Consider the following 13,846-nt stretch of genomic DNA (forward strand, 5'->3'; position numbering starts at 1 on the left):
GTGTCATGGGAACCGAGATAGTCCCTGGATTCCCATACTTCGGAGAATTCCCGTTGCATGTGCGCTCAGCTCGGTTGTTGCGGTTGGCCTCCTATCGGGAGTTTCATGAGAGTTGTGGTTGCTTGCCACAGCCTGTCGCCCTGACAGCAGCTACTAACTTTTCTGTAACTTCCTTCTTGTGTAGAGCACTGCAGATACACTCCTTATTGACGCTACTGCAGTTGGATACAAACTCTTTTTTAGCTCTGTGAATTAAACGACTAGTTAGGTTAACTTTATATATCTTCATTTACATACATTTCTTAACATGTCTATTTATTTAATATACATCAATATATACATATTTTTCTATCAAATAGGAGTATTGTTTCGTTATTCTATCGTATCAGGACATAGTAGAAAATATCCCTTACTTCGATATCAAATAATGGTGACATTAACAAGTCAATACTTCACCTACTTCTAACAATCGACCTTTTCAAATCGACATACGATCAAATCACATTAAGCAAAACTTACATCCACGTTTTCGTCCTTACCAGCTAGCGTTTAACATTTAATATTTTTTGTGACAACATATTGTTCCAATGTAGATTTATAAATTCTCATTTTCTAAGTATTTCCGTTTTATTGTAAACTTAAAGTAGTATTCGAATTGGCATATTTGTTTCTCAGTTTAAAAATCATATAAATAGATGAGAATAAAAAAGGCGAGTAAGGCAATGTAAAAATTGATTTCTTCCGTAGATTATAATTGTCAATAGGTTTTATTATTATTATATATATAAAAATAATGGAGAATACATTTCGTTCTTCTAATTTCTAATTCGATAGCTTTACATTTTATACAGGGTAAAACAATACTTTTTGAAATAGTAATAGTTTGCGGCTATGATGACGCAGAACATTTTCAGTTTGCTTCCCAAGTTACAGTGTTCAGACGGTCGGTTCGAGAAGTACAGATGCTGCTAGTTCGACGCTCCAACCGGTTTTGAGTAATGCTTGCTCACATTGAGGACGTGACGCCAAGCCAAGCCTGTAATGTTTAAAATAAAATAAGGGTTAACATATGGGGATGTGATTTCAAGAGAAAGAAGTTCGCAATCATGGCAATCAGTCCAAAAACACAGTTTCGAAAAATGCTTTTAGAAGTTCATAATAATAGGTATATACTATAAGAAAAAAATGCTTTTAGACAAATAAAGTAAAGTGAAGAGGACGATATTTCTAGGAACTAGATTGATTGGGGATTTTTCTTCATTTTGCTTTAAGTTTTCGACATGAAAAGGCATCGATTAAAAAGCATATTAACTGCCTAATATATCATATAGCGAAAATCGCGCTTCCGATGCCTCCAATCAATGAAGAAAATTTTATTCGTTCCGCTTTTCGTGAAATGCGACTTTGACGTATAATTAGGCTAAAATTTTAAAATCTCGAATTATCTTCAACTAAAAACTGATGATTTCATAATTGGTGGGACTTTATATATTTAGGACACACCTCCCAGGGCGACAGGATCATTAACATTGGGAATGCCCTTTATAATTGGGTATACAATGTGATCGACAACCACCTAACCTTGATGTGGTATGACCCTAAGCATGTACTAGATCATGTTAGTTAATACTTGACAATTTCATGGTGCCTGACAGAATATATTTAGGCAACTGGGCAATACTGACTGACTCCAGCATGAGAACAAAATTAAACTCAAATATAAGACCGTACTCTTCCAGCAAAGAGACTGCTATTTTCTCTGCTTGTATACATCATCATCATTAACGGCGCAACAACCGGTATCCGGTCTAAGCCTGCCTTAATAAGGAACTCCAGGCAACCCGGTTTTGCGCCAAGGTCCACCAATTCGATATCCCTAAAAGCTGTCTGGCGTGCTGACCTACGCCATCACTCTATCTCAGGCAGGGTCTGCCTCGCCTTCTTTTTCTACCATAGATATTGCCCTTATAGACTTTCCGGGCTGGATCATCCCCATCCATACGGATTAAGTGACCCACAATTTGTCTGGCGTGAAACCTCTTTGGTATGGGCCAATGGTGTTCAGGGTGTATTGGACTATCCGGCCTAGCAATATAGAGGAGAATATCTTATAGATGGTACTCAGCAACGTGATACCTCTATAAATGCTGCACTGCGTGATATCCCCCTTTTTATGAGACAGATAATGCCCCTTGCCAATTGTCAGGCATTGATTCGCTGTCCCATACTTTGAGCATCAGTTGATGAATCGCTTGGTGTAATTGGTAGCCTCCATATTTAACCAATTCGGCTGTAATTCAATCGGCTCCTGGCGACTTATGGTTTTTAAGCCTATGAATTGCACGAACTGTTTCTTCTGAACTTAGTGGTGACAGCATTTGTCCGTTGTCTTCAGTTCGCGGGACCTTCAACTCGCCGATATTTTGGTTGTTGAGCAGTTCATCAAAATACTCAACCCATTGCTCCAATAGGCCTATATTGCCGGAAATAAAATTTCCCTCTTTGTCTCGACAAGATGAGCATCGAGGTGTATAAGGGTTCATCCTGCTGACTTGTTGGTAAAATTTCCGCGACTGGTGCGGTTGCTTCCTGTACTTTTCTGGTTCCCAGACTTGTTGGTTCTTCCAGGCTTCCTTTTTCCGTCTGTGAAGTCGCTTCTCCGCTCGACGGAGTTTTATCATCTCTGGGCGTAACCGCGTTCTTTGAGAGTTTAACATTACTCGATATGCGGCATTCTTCCGTTTCGTAGCTAGTTTACATTCATCGTCAAACCAGACGTTTCGACCTTTTTTGCGGCTGGGGCCAAGTATCTTTGTGGCCGTATCGATGATAACGTTCTTCAGGTGGTTGTAAAGATCATTATCATCATTATAGGGATAACAGCAGATTTCATTTTTTTGCTGACTAAGAAACTTACTCCGAGCACATGGTTTACTGGATGGCCACTATAATATATGGTGTAGCGACTCTTCTCCAGGAAACCGGTCCCTGTCCAACGCATCTCCTGTAAAGTTATTACATCAGCCCTATACTGGGACAGGGTATCGGCTAGCTGCTCATCAGCTTCATCTCTGTACAAAAGGAAAAGGAATTGGAAACTTCATTGGAACTAAACGCTGTTCCAACTTCAAACGACACTGCTATTTTCATTACATTTTCGCACTCCAATCCTTCTGAAAAACTCGTGGACCCAGTGCCGTCATCACCTCATTCATCCTTAGGGCTCAGTATTTTTGATGCGCAACCTGTGGAGCTCCCTCCCATTCTATACACTTCTTACACGATTCACTACTTAGGATATGTCCTAAACTGTCCTATAGTGTGTGAGCTATGCAAGGAGGAATTTTACTCTGAAAACTAGAGATCGATCGTCACTAGAGTGCTCCAGAGACAGTTCAACTCCAGCCTTAAATATAATCCAACCATTTGCAAAAAAACAGCCAAGATGCAGGAAGTTCTTCTTCTTCTATTACTCGCTGATGCGAAACTCCTCTGAAGTGCTTAGCTTTCGAAGTTTCCGTAACACAGCGTTGTAAACGTGGAAGAATTTAGCGTTTGTCTGAAAATGCCACTTGCTGACTTGAGAATCCTGTCCACTCATTTCGATTGAGACCAATTTTCAACATTTTCCCATCGCCATGAAATCAAATGTATCTCCCTAGTTCGAGAAACCCTCCCCAACTTTCGGATCAGACAAAATTCCGATGGGGAATGGCAACCATATAAAAACTAGTTCAACTTCAGCTCGCTTAGGTAAGAATTTCTAGCGGAATTAATATATGTAACAACATCGTAAACAATACCCTTGAACCACTTCAAGCAAGCTACTCCCAGGGCTTAGTTGAGACGGCCCGGGCCGCGCGGTGCCAACAGTGGAGCGTTGTGCATAGTCGGTGGAAGAAAGGGGAAAGGATGAATTAACCGAAAACTCAGTTCTGATGCTCCAAAACTAGGCGCCGAGGCGACGCGTCAATGCCCGGTAATTGCTGTGTGGACCATTTCGATTGTCATATTTTGCCTGGATTAATGGTAAATGTAATAGTAATAGTATTGTTTCCCGAAAAAGGAAAGGTTAGCGAAAACTAAACTGCTACGCCAGCAGAAATGCAGATATTTGCTGGATAATTTAATAGTAGCATTCATTCAGCTTTTGTAATTATCTACAGGCGTCACCACCTCTACTGAGGTGATGTCTTGGAAATCACAGTGGAATACAGCATAAATGCCAACACTCCGATTACAAGTTGATAGGGTTAAATCTGCTGTTCTTATTCGCTGCTCGTCGCCCGTCGGGTCTTCACTCAGAACTAGAGCTATTATCCGCGGAGACGTTTCCTACGAAGAACTACATCCATCCGATTTTTTGAGTACCAACTTAGCTATTATTATTCGTTTTTGCTGCTTTTAAAACCAGTTTGCTGCGTATCTGTCTGTCACACATATTTTCCACAGAAATGGTTATTCCGATTGACACCGAAGTTGGTCCAAAGGTAGTAACTGTAAATGTCCACGCATAAGATGAGCTACATCGTTCTACGTGGAATTTAAGGGGGGAGGGGTCTTCATACATGCAAAGTGGGATGTAATTTTTTCATCGAATATCATCTGAGGTATCAAATGAAAGGTGTTGTTTATATAATACAAAGCGTGATCCTACCAAGTTTGGTGGAAATCACATTTACAATAGGTCAAAGTTGTCGCTTCAGTGCAAATTCTAAGACTTTAAATGCCTGTAATACGCGAAAGTGGATATTCTGACATAATAAATTCATATACATTACGTGCTAGATACTAATGGGACAAATGTCCACTCAAATGTTTTCGCCTAAGAAATACATAAAACCTTTCAGACTTGAAGCGTCAAGCTTCTGGTTTCTCGACTTGTTTCTTATTAAAGTCCAATATGGTAAACAATAATCGTTGGCACAGCAATCCAGTTGGATCTGGGCCTTGAAGCGTGATAAAGCACTTCATTCAAGATCGTACCGATAGAATACAGGACCTACGGTACCCAGTAGGAGGCAATGTGATTTCATTCAGGCGCTCATTCCAGCTGAGTCCACTGATATCGGACATTCATTCATGATAGAAATCCCTCAGTTAGAACAGTTAAATTTGAACCGCGATCTTTTGCTAGGACAGCTTAGCGCTTTAACCATTAAGCCATCTGGAGACAAGTCCAATAGTAGATACAAAAACTTTCTATAGAGCGTTTGAGTAAAGCTAAGTTAAAATAGAAATCTGAAACCGTTTACTTTTGTTTTAATGAAACTTTTTATTTCCTTGCAGATATGCATATTTCGGGAACTACTTGCCGCCTTTCTCAGTGGTTTGAACCCCAGAATTTTAGTAAAGCACCAGTAAGTGATTTCGAATTTTTATTCTAGTCTAGTAATGGTTATCAAGCATATTTTTTTATTCCCATTTTTTCTGGAACCGTTTTTCCATTGCAATAACGTTTTGATAGAACCTTTTTCATGTTCGTCGCTAATACCACTCTAGTTTTCATGGAAAAAATCCAAATGTGATTTTAGTATGTATTCTCACAATGACTTGCTACATTGGGGAACGCAAACATTTTTCTTTGATAATTTCTACAATGTTTTTAGCTTTGCGGTAGTTACATACACTTTTTAGTGATTCGCATCCAGGTCTTTGCTTTAAATATGGGGGATTGTCAAAGATGTATGTAATTATAGCGCGTCAATCATTACTAAATAACCACCCCCCCCCCCCCCCACCATCATCAATGGCGCAACAACCGGTATCCTGCCTCAATAAGGATCTCCAGACATTCCGGTTTTGCGCCGAGGTCCACTAATATCACTTATAGATTTCGTCGTTATGTAGGCGTCCATTCTCATGTAGGGGGCCAAAAATTCTTCGGAAAAATTTTTCTTGCTAAGAACCCAAGTCTCCGGCAGAATACATGAGGACTGGCAAGATCATTGTCTTGTACAGTAAAAGCTTTGACCCTATGGTGAGACGTTTCGAGCGGAACAGTTTTTGGAAGCTGAAATAGGCTCTGTTGGCTGCCAACAACCGTGCGTGGATTTCATCGTCGTAGCTGTTATCGGTTGTGATTTTCGACCCTAGATAGGAGAAATTATCAACGGTCTCAAAGTTGTAGTTTCCTATCTTTATTTTTCCCGTTTGGCGAGTGGGGTTTGATGTTGGTTGGTTGGTTTTTGGTGCTGACGTTTCCACCATATGATTTGTCTTGCCTTCATTGATGTGCAGCCCAAGACCTCGCGCCAATCGCCACCTGCTCGATCTGGATGAAGGCAGTTTGTACGTCTTGGGTGGTTCTTCCCATGATGTCGATATCCTCAGCATAGGACAGTAGTTGGAAGGAATTAAAGAGAATCGTGCCCCTCGCATTTGCCTCAGCACCATCATTATTCATAATCACAACTCACTCTACGATTTTCTGAGAAGTGTGCACTCTTCCTCTATTATTCTGCGCCATATAAACCTAGGGCTACCCACTCGTCCGCCATTCTGTGATAGTGGATTGCACTGCATGGCATAACTTGGAGTTGTCGCCCTTCTCCATGTGTGTCCTATCCACTGTCACTTCCGCATTCCCACTGATACGTCCTATATGCCGACTATTATCTTCGTTTGCTATTATCTCAGGCAAGAATACCTCGATGATATAATGCAGGTATGAATTAATGAAAATTTCGGAATTTTATGCACTACTGCCATATAGTAATAAAGAGAGAACATTTGGAAGCGAAAGCCGATTAAGTTCTGTTAATGCGTTAAGCGACATTGAGTTCAGTGCCGTCGTCAAGAGAAATAACGATTCCGAGCTATACAAATTGATCAACGCATTTGGTGCTTTGCTCATTAACGCAGATAGAAGGTGTGCGATGATCAATCAAGTCGAGAATTTTGGTTTCATTGGTGTTTAGTCCGACTGTTGTTGCCCCCTTTTGAAAATCCAGAGTTAGGCAAGGTAACAGAGCAAGCAGGTGTCATCAGCGTAGTCAATATATTTGAGGAAAGAGGAATTTGTCCACTGAACTCCTCCCTCCTCCGATCAAAGCAGCACACTTCACCGATAATAAGAGGATTTAACATTAGCGGTCTCTCTCCAAAATGCCCCTCCTGATTAAAGCATTTCAGACAAATTTCCTGTCCATGGTGCCAAAAGCTTTCTCACAATCAAGAGCAAGAGGAACAGTGATCTGCGAAGCTTAGATCACTGTTCCTCTTGCAATGATCCGGAGGATGTTAAAGTGGTCGATACAGAAGGACGTAAGTAGAAACCAACTTAATTTCCTATTGATCAAACCAACGATGTGTTCGGTGATGCACACCAAGATGATTTTAGATAATATCTTCGTCATAGCAGGGAGCTTAAAAGACCCTTCAGTTTTCAAATTAAAAACGAGCGCTTTTTATCCATTCATTGGAAAATATCTCAGATTCAGATTCTCAGTATATCTAGATAAGTGAAAGTAGAAGAAACTAGAAAGAAAGTCTGCAGAAACTTAAGAGGCACCGTCAAAACCGACCGATTTTATAAAACTTTTCATGAAAATCACTTTTATTCGCAGTGGTGAAAGCAGGATCCTATTGATGATTTAGAACTGTCTTCAGGCGAGCTTACTTATTGCAACTTGTTGGTTGACCGTAATTTGGCATAAAATTTTCCCTTTACTACAATGTCAATTTGTTAAGAACAAACATTTTTTGCTGATGGTTTCGTCGTCAGTGCAAACGAAAACTTATCAGACGTTTTCTCACCGTGACTGAAATCGGTTACAGGTGTTGTTTGCGCCGGATATATTAATTCGTAATCCCGACATAGATATGAAGCGGAACCTGATTAATTAATTACCTCCGGTAGCGGAAAAGAAAAAATGTTCTTAAAAAATTATTTTGTAAGCGCTCCAGAAAATAGCCGAAACCCCTCCGAGAACACGAACACGAGAAATAAGGGTCGAACATCTACTGCGTTCAGAGTTGGGTGGAGGAAAACAAATGGACCCTGTTTACAAGTCGAATATACAGTGTGTATCGATTTCGCTACGGATGGAGGTCGAACCCGATACACAGTGTATCGAATTCACTATCAACGTGTTAAGTCTTGACTGGTCTGAGCCTAAAAAGCAAATTTTCTGTTGGAAAATAGAGTGGTCTTGGTTCCGCCCTCTATTTAAGGGCACGTTTATTTTGAGTCACTTTCTGAGTAAACACCCAACTTTAGAAGAAAAATGGGAGGTTTAAAGCGACAGTTGTCGGACGGTATAATTCATACTTAGCACCTATAGCGGCTTTACGTCGCACTGCGAAGTAGTGCGGAGGTGGTCCAGCGTCTGATTCGTTTGCTTCTGTTTTGACGGCGATTTTTTTGAAAAGCCGTGTATTTCGCAAAAATGAGTTACATAATCCAACCATATAGTTGTGTTAAAATTTTGCAATAAAATTCAAATAAAATGCACACTTCTAAAAAATACTTCTTTAGATAGAGGAATGCGATAAAGCAATAATCACTTCATTGAAATTTAACATTAAGAGCAAGCTTTATTCGCTTGTAATTATTACTTGATGCAGTAACCGTGAAAACGAAATCTGCACTCTATTATTATCGTAAAAACTTTGACTAGGAAAAAGTATGCATATCTTTCGGTTACGCATGCACTAAGTTGGAACTTTTCACATTCCATTATAATAAAAGTAATTACTCATATCATCGACTCTGTTACATTAAAAACACTCACGCTAATGAAAATAAAAAGCTGCCAATTACATTGCGTTCAGTAATTTATGTAATGCTCCGATTTCTCTATTAGCACCTCAATCACCGAAACTGCAAGTGATAATGCAAAGACTACTGAACTGAAAGCTAATCAAAACAAAGCTACTCTGTTTTGAAAGAAAACACCGCGCCAGAAAGTGTTGAATTTAATGTATTCGCACAATTAGGGGGAATTAACACAGTTTTGAAATACGTAACATATGAAAGATCTAAAAGTAATAGTTGGCTGGAATCCATTTTGCTTGTGTTAATTTGCATATATTCAAGCAAAACTGTTGAATGTTTTTCAGCAATTTGAATAAATCTCAGCAAGTGGATAAATTATTATATTTTTTGCTGGATCCTTTGTTAAAATTAATTAGCTTTTAGTGCGGATAAAAAGTGGAAGGCCGTCGAAGGCGAAAGGTTCAATAGACGTAATGACGGTAACACACATTAAGAAATTTGGGTTATTAGACCACAACAAACTATTAGTGCCTTTTTGCACTTCATTTACATAGTGTTTTTCTCCATTACTTGCCGAAATCGACTAAAATCTGGTTGATCAAACAATTTTTGTAAACTTTAAAGTCTGGTACATTGCGTGAACCCCGACATTTGTCTTTATGCTTTTATATTCGCAGAGCTATCTAAGAAATTTGCATTTTTCGTAAACTGTTTTGGACCTTTTCAAGGACGGCCAGCTAATTCGGCTTGTTAGAGTGAGTGGTTTCCATTACGACATATATGGTGCGTTCTGAAAATAGTGGCAATCTTTTTTTCAAATTATTCATGATAATAGTACAAATGATTAGAATTTTTCAAATAGCACCCTGCCACGTCTACACACCACTGCTAACGAGTTTTCCCTCCTCACGGCTCTTTAAACCGCCTCTACCGAGCAGTGATGTTTCCCCTTGAGCGTTGATTTTATTCTCGGGGAAAAAGTCTGGTGGGGGTAAGTCCAAAAAGCCGGGGTCGTCATTCACAAGTTGAAACAGAACAACAAAGGTGAATTTATAACTTTTAATTTACTAACCGACTTCGATTTTGATGTAGGTCTAAGTGAAAGAGTCATCAACACTCCAATAATATATACAGATGGGAGCAGCGCAATGATTCTTTTTTTCGGAATTGATTTTCAAGTCAATCTATTCCTTCTTTTCCTGATTCCTTTACCAATTTCTACACTAATTTGTGTAATCGAGGTAGTTGAGAATATCTGTCATCTCCGCTGAACTCTTCCACGACTTCCACACAAGGCAGAAAGGAGCGTTCTCAATCATAGGATAAATAATATCTTTGACAAAATAAATCCTTCGCTGATCCCTCGTTAGATTTTTAATTCTTTTATACAGGGTGCGGCAGCATAACTTCCTTTTTTAAAATGCGCGCCACTCAGTTAGTTCATAGCGGAGCGCTAGTGGTCTCGTTCAAGAGGGGATACTGTAAAGTTTTGCCCCGACACGGTTCAGTCGCCATCATGCGTTGGAATAGTGAGGAGCGTGCCTTTGCCGTTGAGGTTTACTTTTCAAGCGGATGTTCGGTTATTGCAACACAGCGTGCATTTCCGAATCGCTTTAATTTAGCCCCGTTGGCTCCCGTCCCAGACCGCAAATCAATTGTTACATGGGTCACTACATTCAGACAAACTGCAAGTGCGACAAAAGGAAGAACTGGAGTCCCTCGGCCCGTTAGATCACCTGAGAACATTGAAGCAGTGAGAGCGTCAATGTTGCGATCGCCACGGCGTTCTGCGCGCAAACACGCATCTGCCCTTGGACTAACCGATCATTCTGTGAGAAGAATTCTTCGTGATGATCTTCATTTTCATCCCTATAAGATGGCGATAGTGCAGGAACTTTCAGAACGTGACTTCAATTCTCGGATGAACGCGTGTGAGCTTCTTCTTGATGTCGTTCCCGAGGGTGCTATTGTTTTTTTTAGCCTATTTTCATTTGTGTGGGTCGGTTAACAAACAAAACATGCGCTACTGGGCTGACACCAACCCTCGAGAATTGCATCAAAAGCCTTTGCATTCACCAAAAGTCACAGTGTGGTGTGCAATTTCCTCAGCTGGAATTATTGGTCCCTGGTTTTTTGAGGAAAATGAGGTTACAGTGACAGTGAATTCGGACCGGTATGTGAACATTCTACAGAATTTTTTTTTCCCACGGCTAGAAAATTTGGATTTGGGGGACACTTGGTTCCAACAAGACGGTGCAACAGCACACACTTCAAGAGCATCGATGGCTGTTTTGAGAGAACCCTTTCCAGAGCGCCTCATCTCAATTAGAGGCGATTTGGAATGCCAGCACGCTGTCCCGATCTGTCCCCTTGTGATTTTTTTCTATGGGTTTTTTTGAAATCCCGTGTTTATGTGAACTGTCCAAGAACCCTACAAGATTTGAAGACCAACATCCAAGAAGAAATTGCCAACATAACACCTGCTATGCTAACAAGAGTCATGACAAACGCCAGAAATCGGTTTACGCAATGTATGGAGAATGGGGGACGTCACCTAACAGATTTGATCTTCAAAACAATGTAAATAAAAACTTGAGACATGTACCTACATTATAAAAAATAAATAAATATTTTCCGATGCATACAATAGTTTTTATTGAGTTTTGAAAAAAGGAAGTTATGCTGCCGCATCCTGTATATATGGTTGCCATTTACCCCTTCGTGGGATATCGCGCTTCAACAACACCTACCCACCATCGCTCGCAGTTACCTGAAATGCGCTACGCCAAGTGCCCTTGGGGCGACCTATTCATCGGCTATCTTGGGAGAGTAGATTCCACTGCATGGTGTAGCCAGCAATGTAATTGTCACCCCTCTTTAACGTATGACCTATCCATTACCACTTTATCGACTGCGATGTTTAACCCTAGATAGGAGAAATTATCAACAATCCAAAAGTTGTAGTCCAGCTGCGATTTGATGCTGGTTGTTTGATTTCTGGTGCTGACGTTGCCGTCATATATTTCGTTTTGATTTCATTTGATTTGATTTGATTTCAAGATCTCGCACCGCCAGCCCGATTTGATTGAATCCAGTTTGCACATGTCACATGATGGTGCCTCACACATTTACATCAGCATCACGAATCACTTTCTCCAGGGCCAGGTTAAAGAGGACGCATGATAGAGCATCCCCTTGTCGTAGACCGTTGTTGATGTCGAACGGTCTCGAGAGTGATTTTACTGCTTTTATCTGGCCTGGCATATTGGTCAGGGTCAGCCTAGTCAGTCTTATCAATTTCGTCGGGATACCGAATTCTCTTATTGTCGTGTACAGTTTTACCCTCGCTATGCCATGAAGTGTGTCGGGATAGCCGAGTGGTTAGAGCACAAGGCTGTCGGATTTGCATCGTGATTTGACGTCGGATACTAGCCGACTCAGCTGTGAATGACTACCTGAGTCAAATCAGGGTAATAATCTCGGGCGAGCGCAATGCAGACCACATTGCCTCCTACAGTGTACTGTAGTGTATCGTTACGGTCTTGAATAAAGTGCTCTAACACACTTCATGGCCCTGATCCAATATGGATTGTTGCGCCAACGATCATGATTGTGACGAAAATCACTTTAGGAAAATTGTGTGCGACGCCAATGTAAATCGTAGTAATGACAATTAGCCAGGACACCAAAATTGTATAACAGTAGGGTGAATATTTAGTTACGATAATTGTTAACAGATGACTCTAATGTCGATAAGATTTTGTCAAAGGCGCAAAGTAGTTTTCTAGTAAAGTGTTTGCATGCCTTTCTGGAATGTTCCACTGGGTATAAAAGAGCAGGAAATCCGCCCACAAACTCAGTCTAGTTTTAGAGTTAGAACATATCGCGTCGGTTATGAATACGCCTCGAATTGGATCAGTTAAGGAATTATTCTATAATTAATTATGCAGTACGGTTATATAATTTAGTGTTTAATAAACGCTTATATTAAATTAATAGAACGGGTTTTTGTTTGGTGCTATGCAATCCAGTGATAGTAAAGCAAGTAACGTAACTAGTGACGAGTACGAATAGCGAAGAACGTAACAATTGGTGACAGCGGTGCGATTACGTAAAGGAAAAACGTAACAATTGGTGACAGTGGTAGGAGTACGTAAAAGCAAATTCGTAACATTATTAATATGCTATCACAAGCGGTCTTGAAGTCGTTGAAGAGGTGACGCAACTGATGGCCACATTTCAACAGTTTTTCCAACGTTTGCCGCAGAGAGAAAATCTGATCTGTTGCTGATTTGCCTGAAGTGAAGCCGCTTTATTATGGGCCGATCAGCAAGAAGCGGAGAATATCTTATAGATGGTACTTAGCACCGTGATACCCCTATAATTGCTGCACTGTGTAATATCTTTCTTTTTATGTGTGGAACAAATAATGCCCCGTTGTCTGTCGTCAGACATTGATTCGCTGTCCCACACCTTGAGGATCAGTTGATGAGCCGCTTGGTGTAATTGGTCACCTCCATATTTAATCAGTTCGGCTGTAATTCCATCGGCTCCTGGCGACTTATGGTTTTCGGTGGATTGCATGGACTTTTTCGGACTTTCGTGGTGGTGGCAGTATTTGACCGTTGTCGGGCAAATATTACGTTTTTTGAAAATGCACCATTACTCGGTATGCAGTATTCTTTCGTTCCGTTGCTAGCTTACATTCATCATCGAACCGGCCGTTCCGACTTTTTTTGCGATAATGATAACATTCTTCAAGTGGTTGTGAAGATCATTTGTCCATGATTCATTTCCAGGACATCTGTTGACTGCGGTTATTGCAGCATCCATTTACCTGTGCCCGGTTAGGGAGGGCTGTCTTATGGATGGTTTCAGTGTTAATTCTCACCTGATTGTCAGAGGGGATTCGAGGCAATGTTATTTGAGCCCGGAGCACCATGCCAATGGGATAGTGATCCGAGTCTATATACAAATAAAAGAGTCTTGTACCTATAGTCTTTTATTTAAAAAAAAGCCATGCCGTATGAAGGGACGAAGTGTTTTCTTAACTGAAAACTAATACCTGAAAAGCCAATACTTAACCGAGGAGTGGCACTTTATTTGCATATTTCCACGGCTACTTAT

At 40.5% G+C, this 13,846-nt stretch overlaps 1 protein-coding gene across 1 annotated transcript in view; it reads right to left on the reverse strand.

Annotated features, from left to right (window-relative positions):
• Positions 1-264: 264 nt before the first annotated feature.
• LOC119654780 (activated CDC42 kinase 1) overlaps positions 265-13,846 on the reverse strand; it is a 34,991-nt gene continuing 21,409 nt past the window's right edge. Inside the window, exon 6 of the mRNA XM_038060324.1 lies at positions 265-1,036. Coding sequence (XP_037916252.1) covers positions 937-1,036 — 100 coding nt within the window. The 3' untranslated portion in view covers positions 265-936. The remainder of the gene's footprint in view (positions 1,037-13,846) is intronic.

This window comes from Hermetia illucens, chromosome 4 (assembly GCF_905115235.1).
Source record: "Hermetia illucens chromosome 4, iHerIll2.2.curated.20191125, whole genome shotgun sequence".
Lineage (NCBI taxonomy): Eukaryota > Metazoa > Arthropoda > Insecta > Diptera > Stratiomyidae > Hermetia > Hermetia illucens.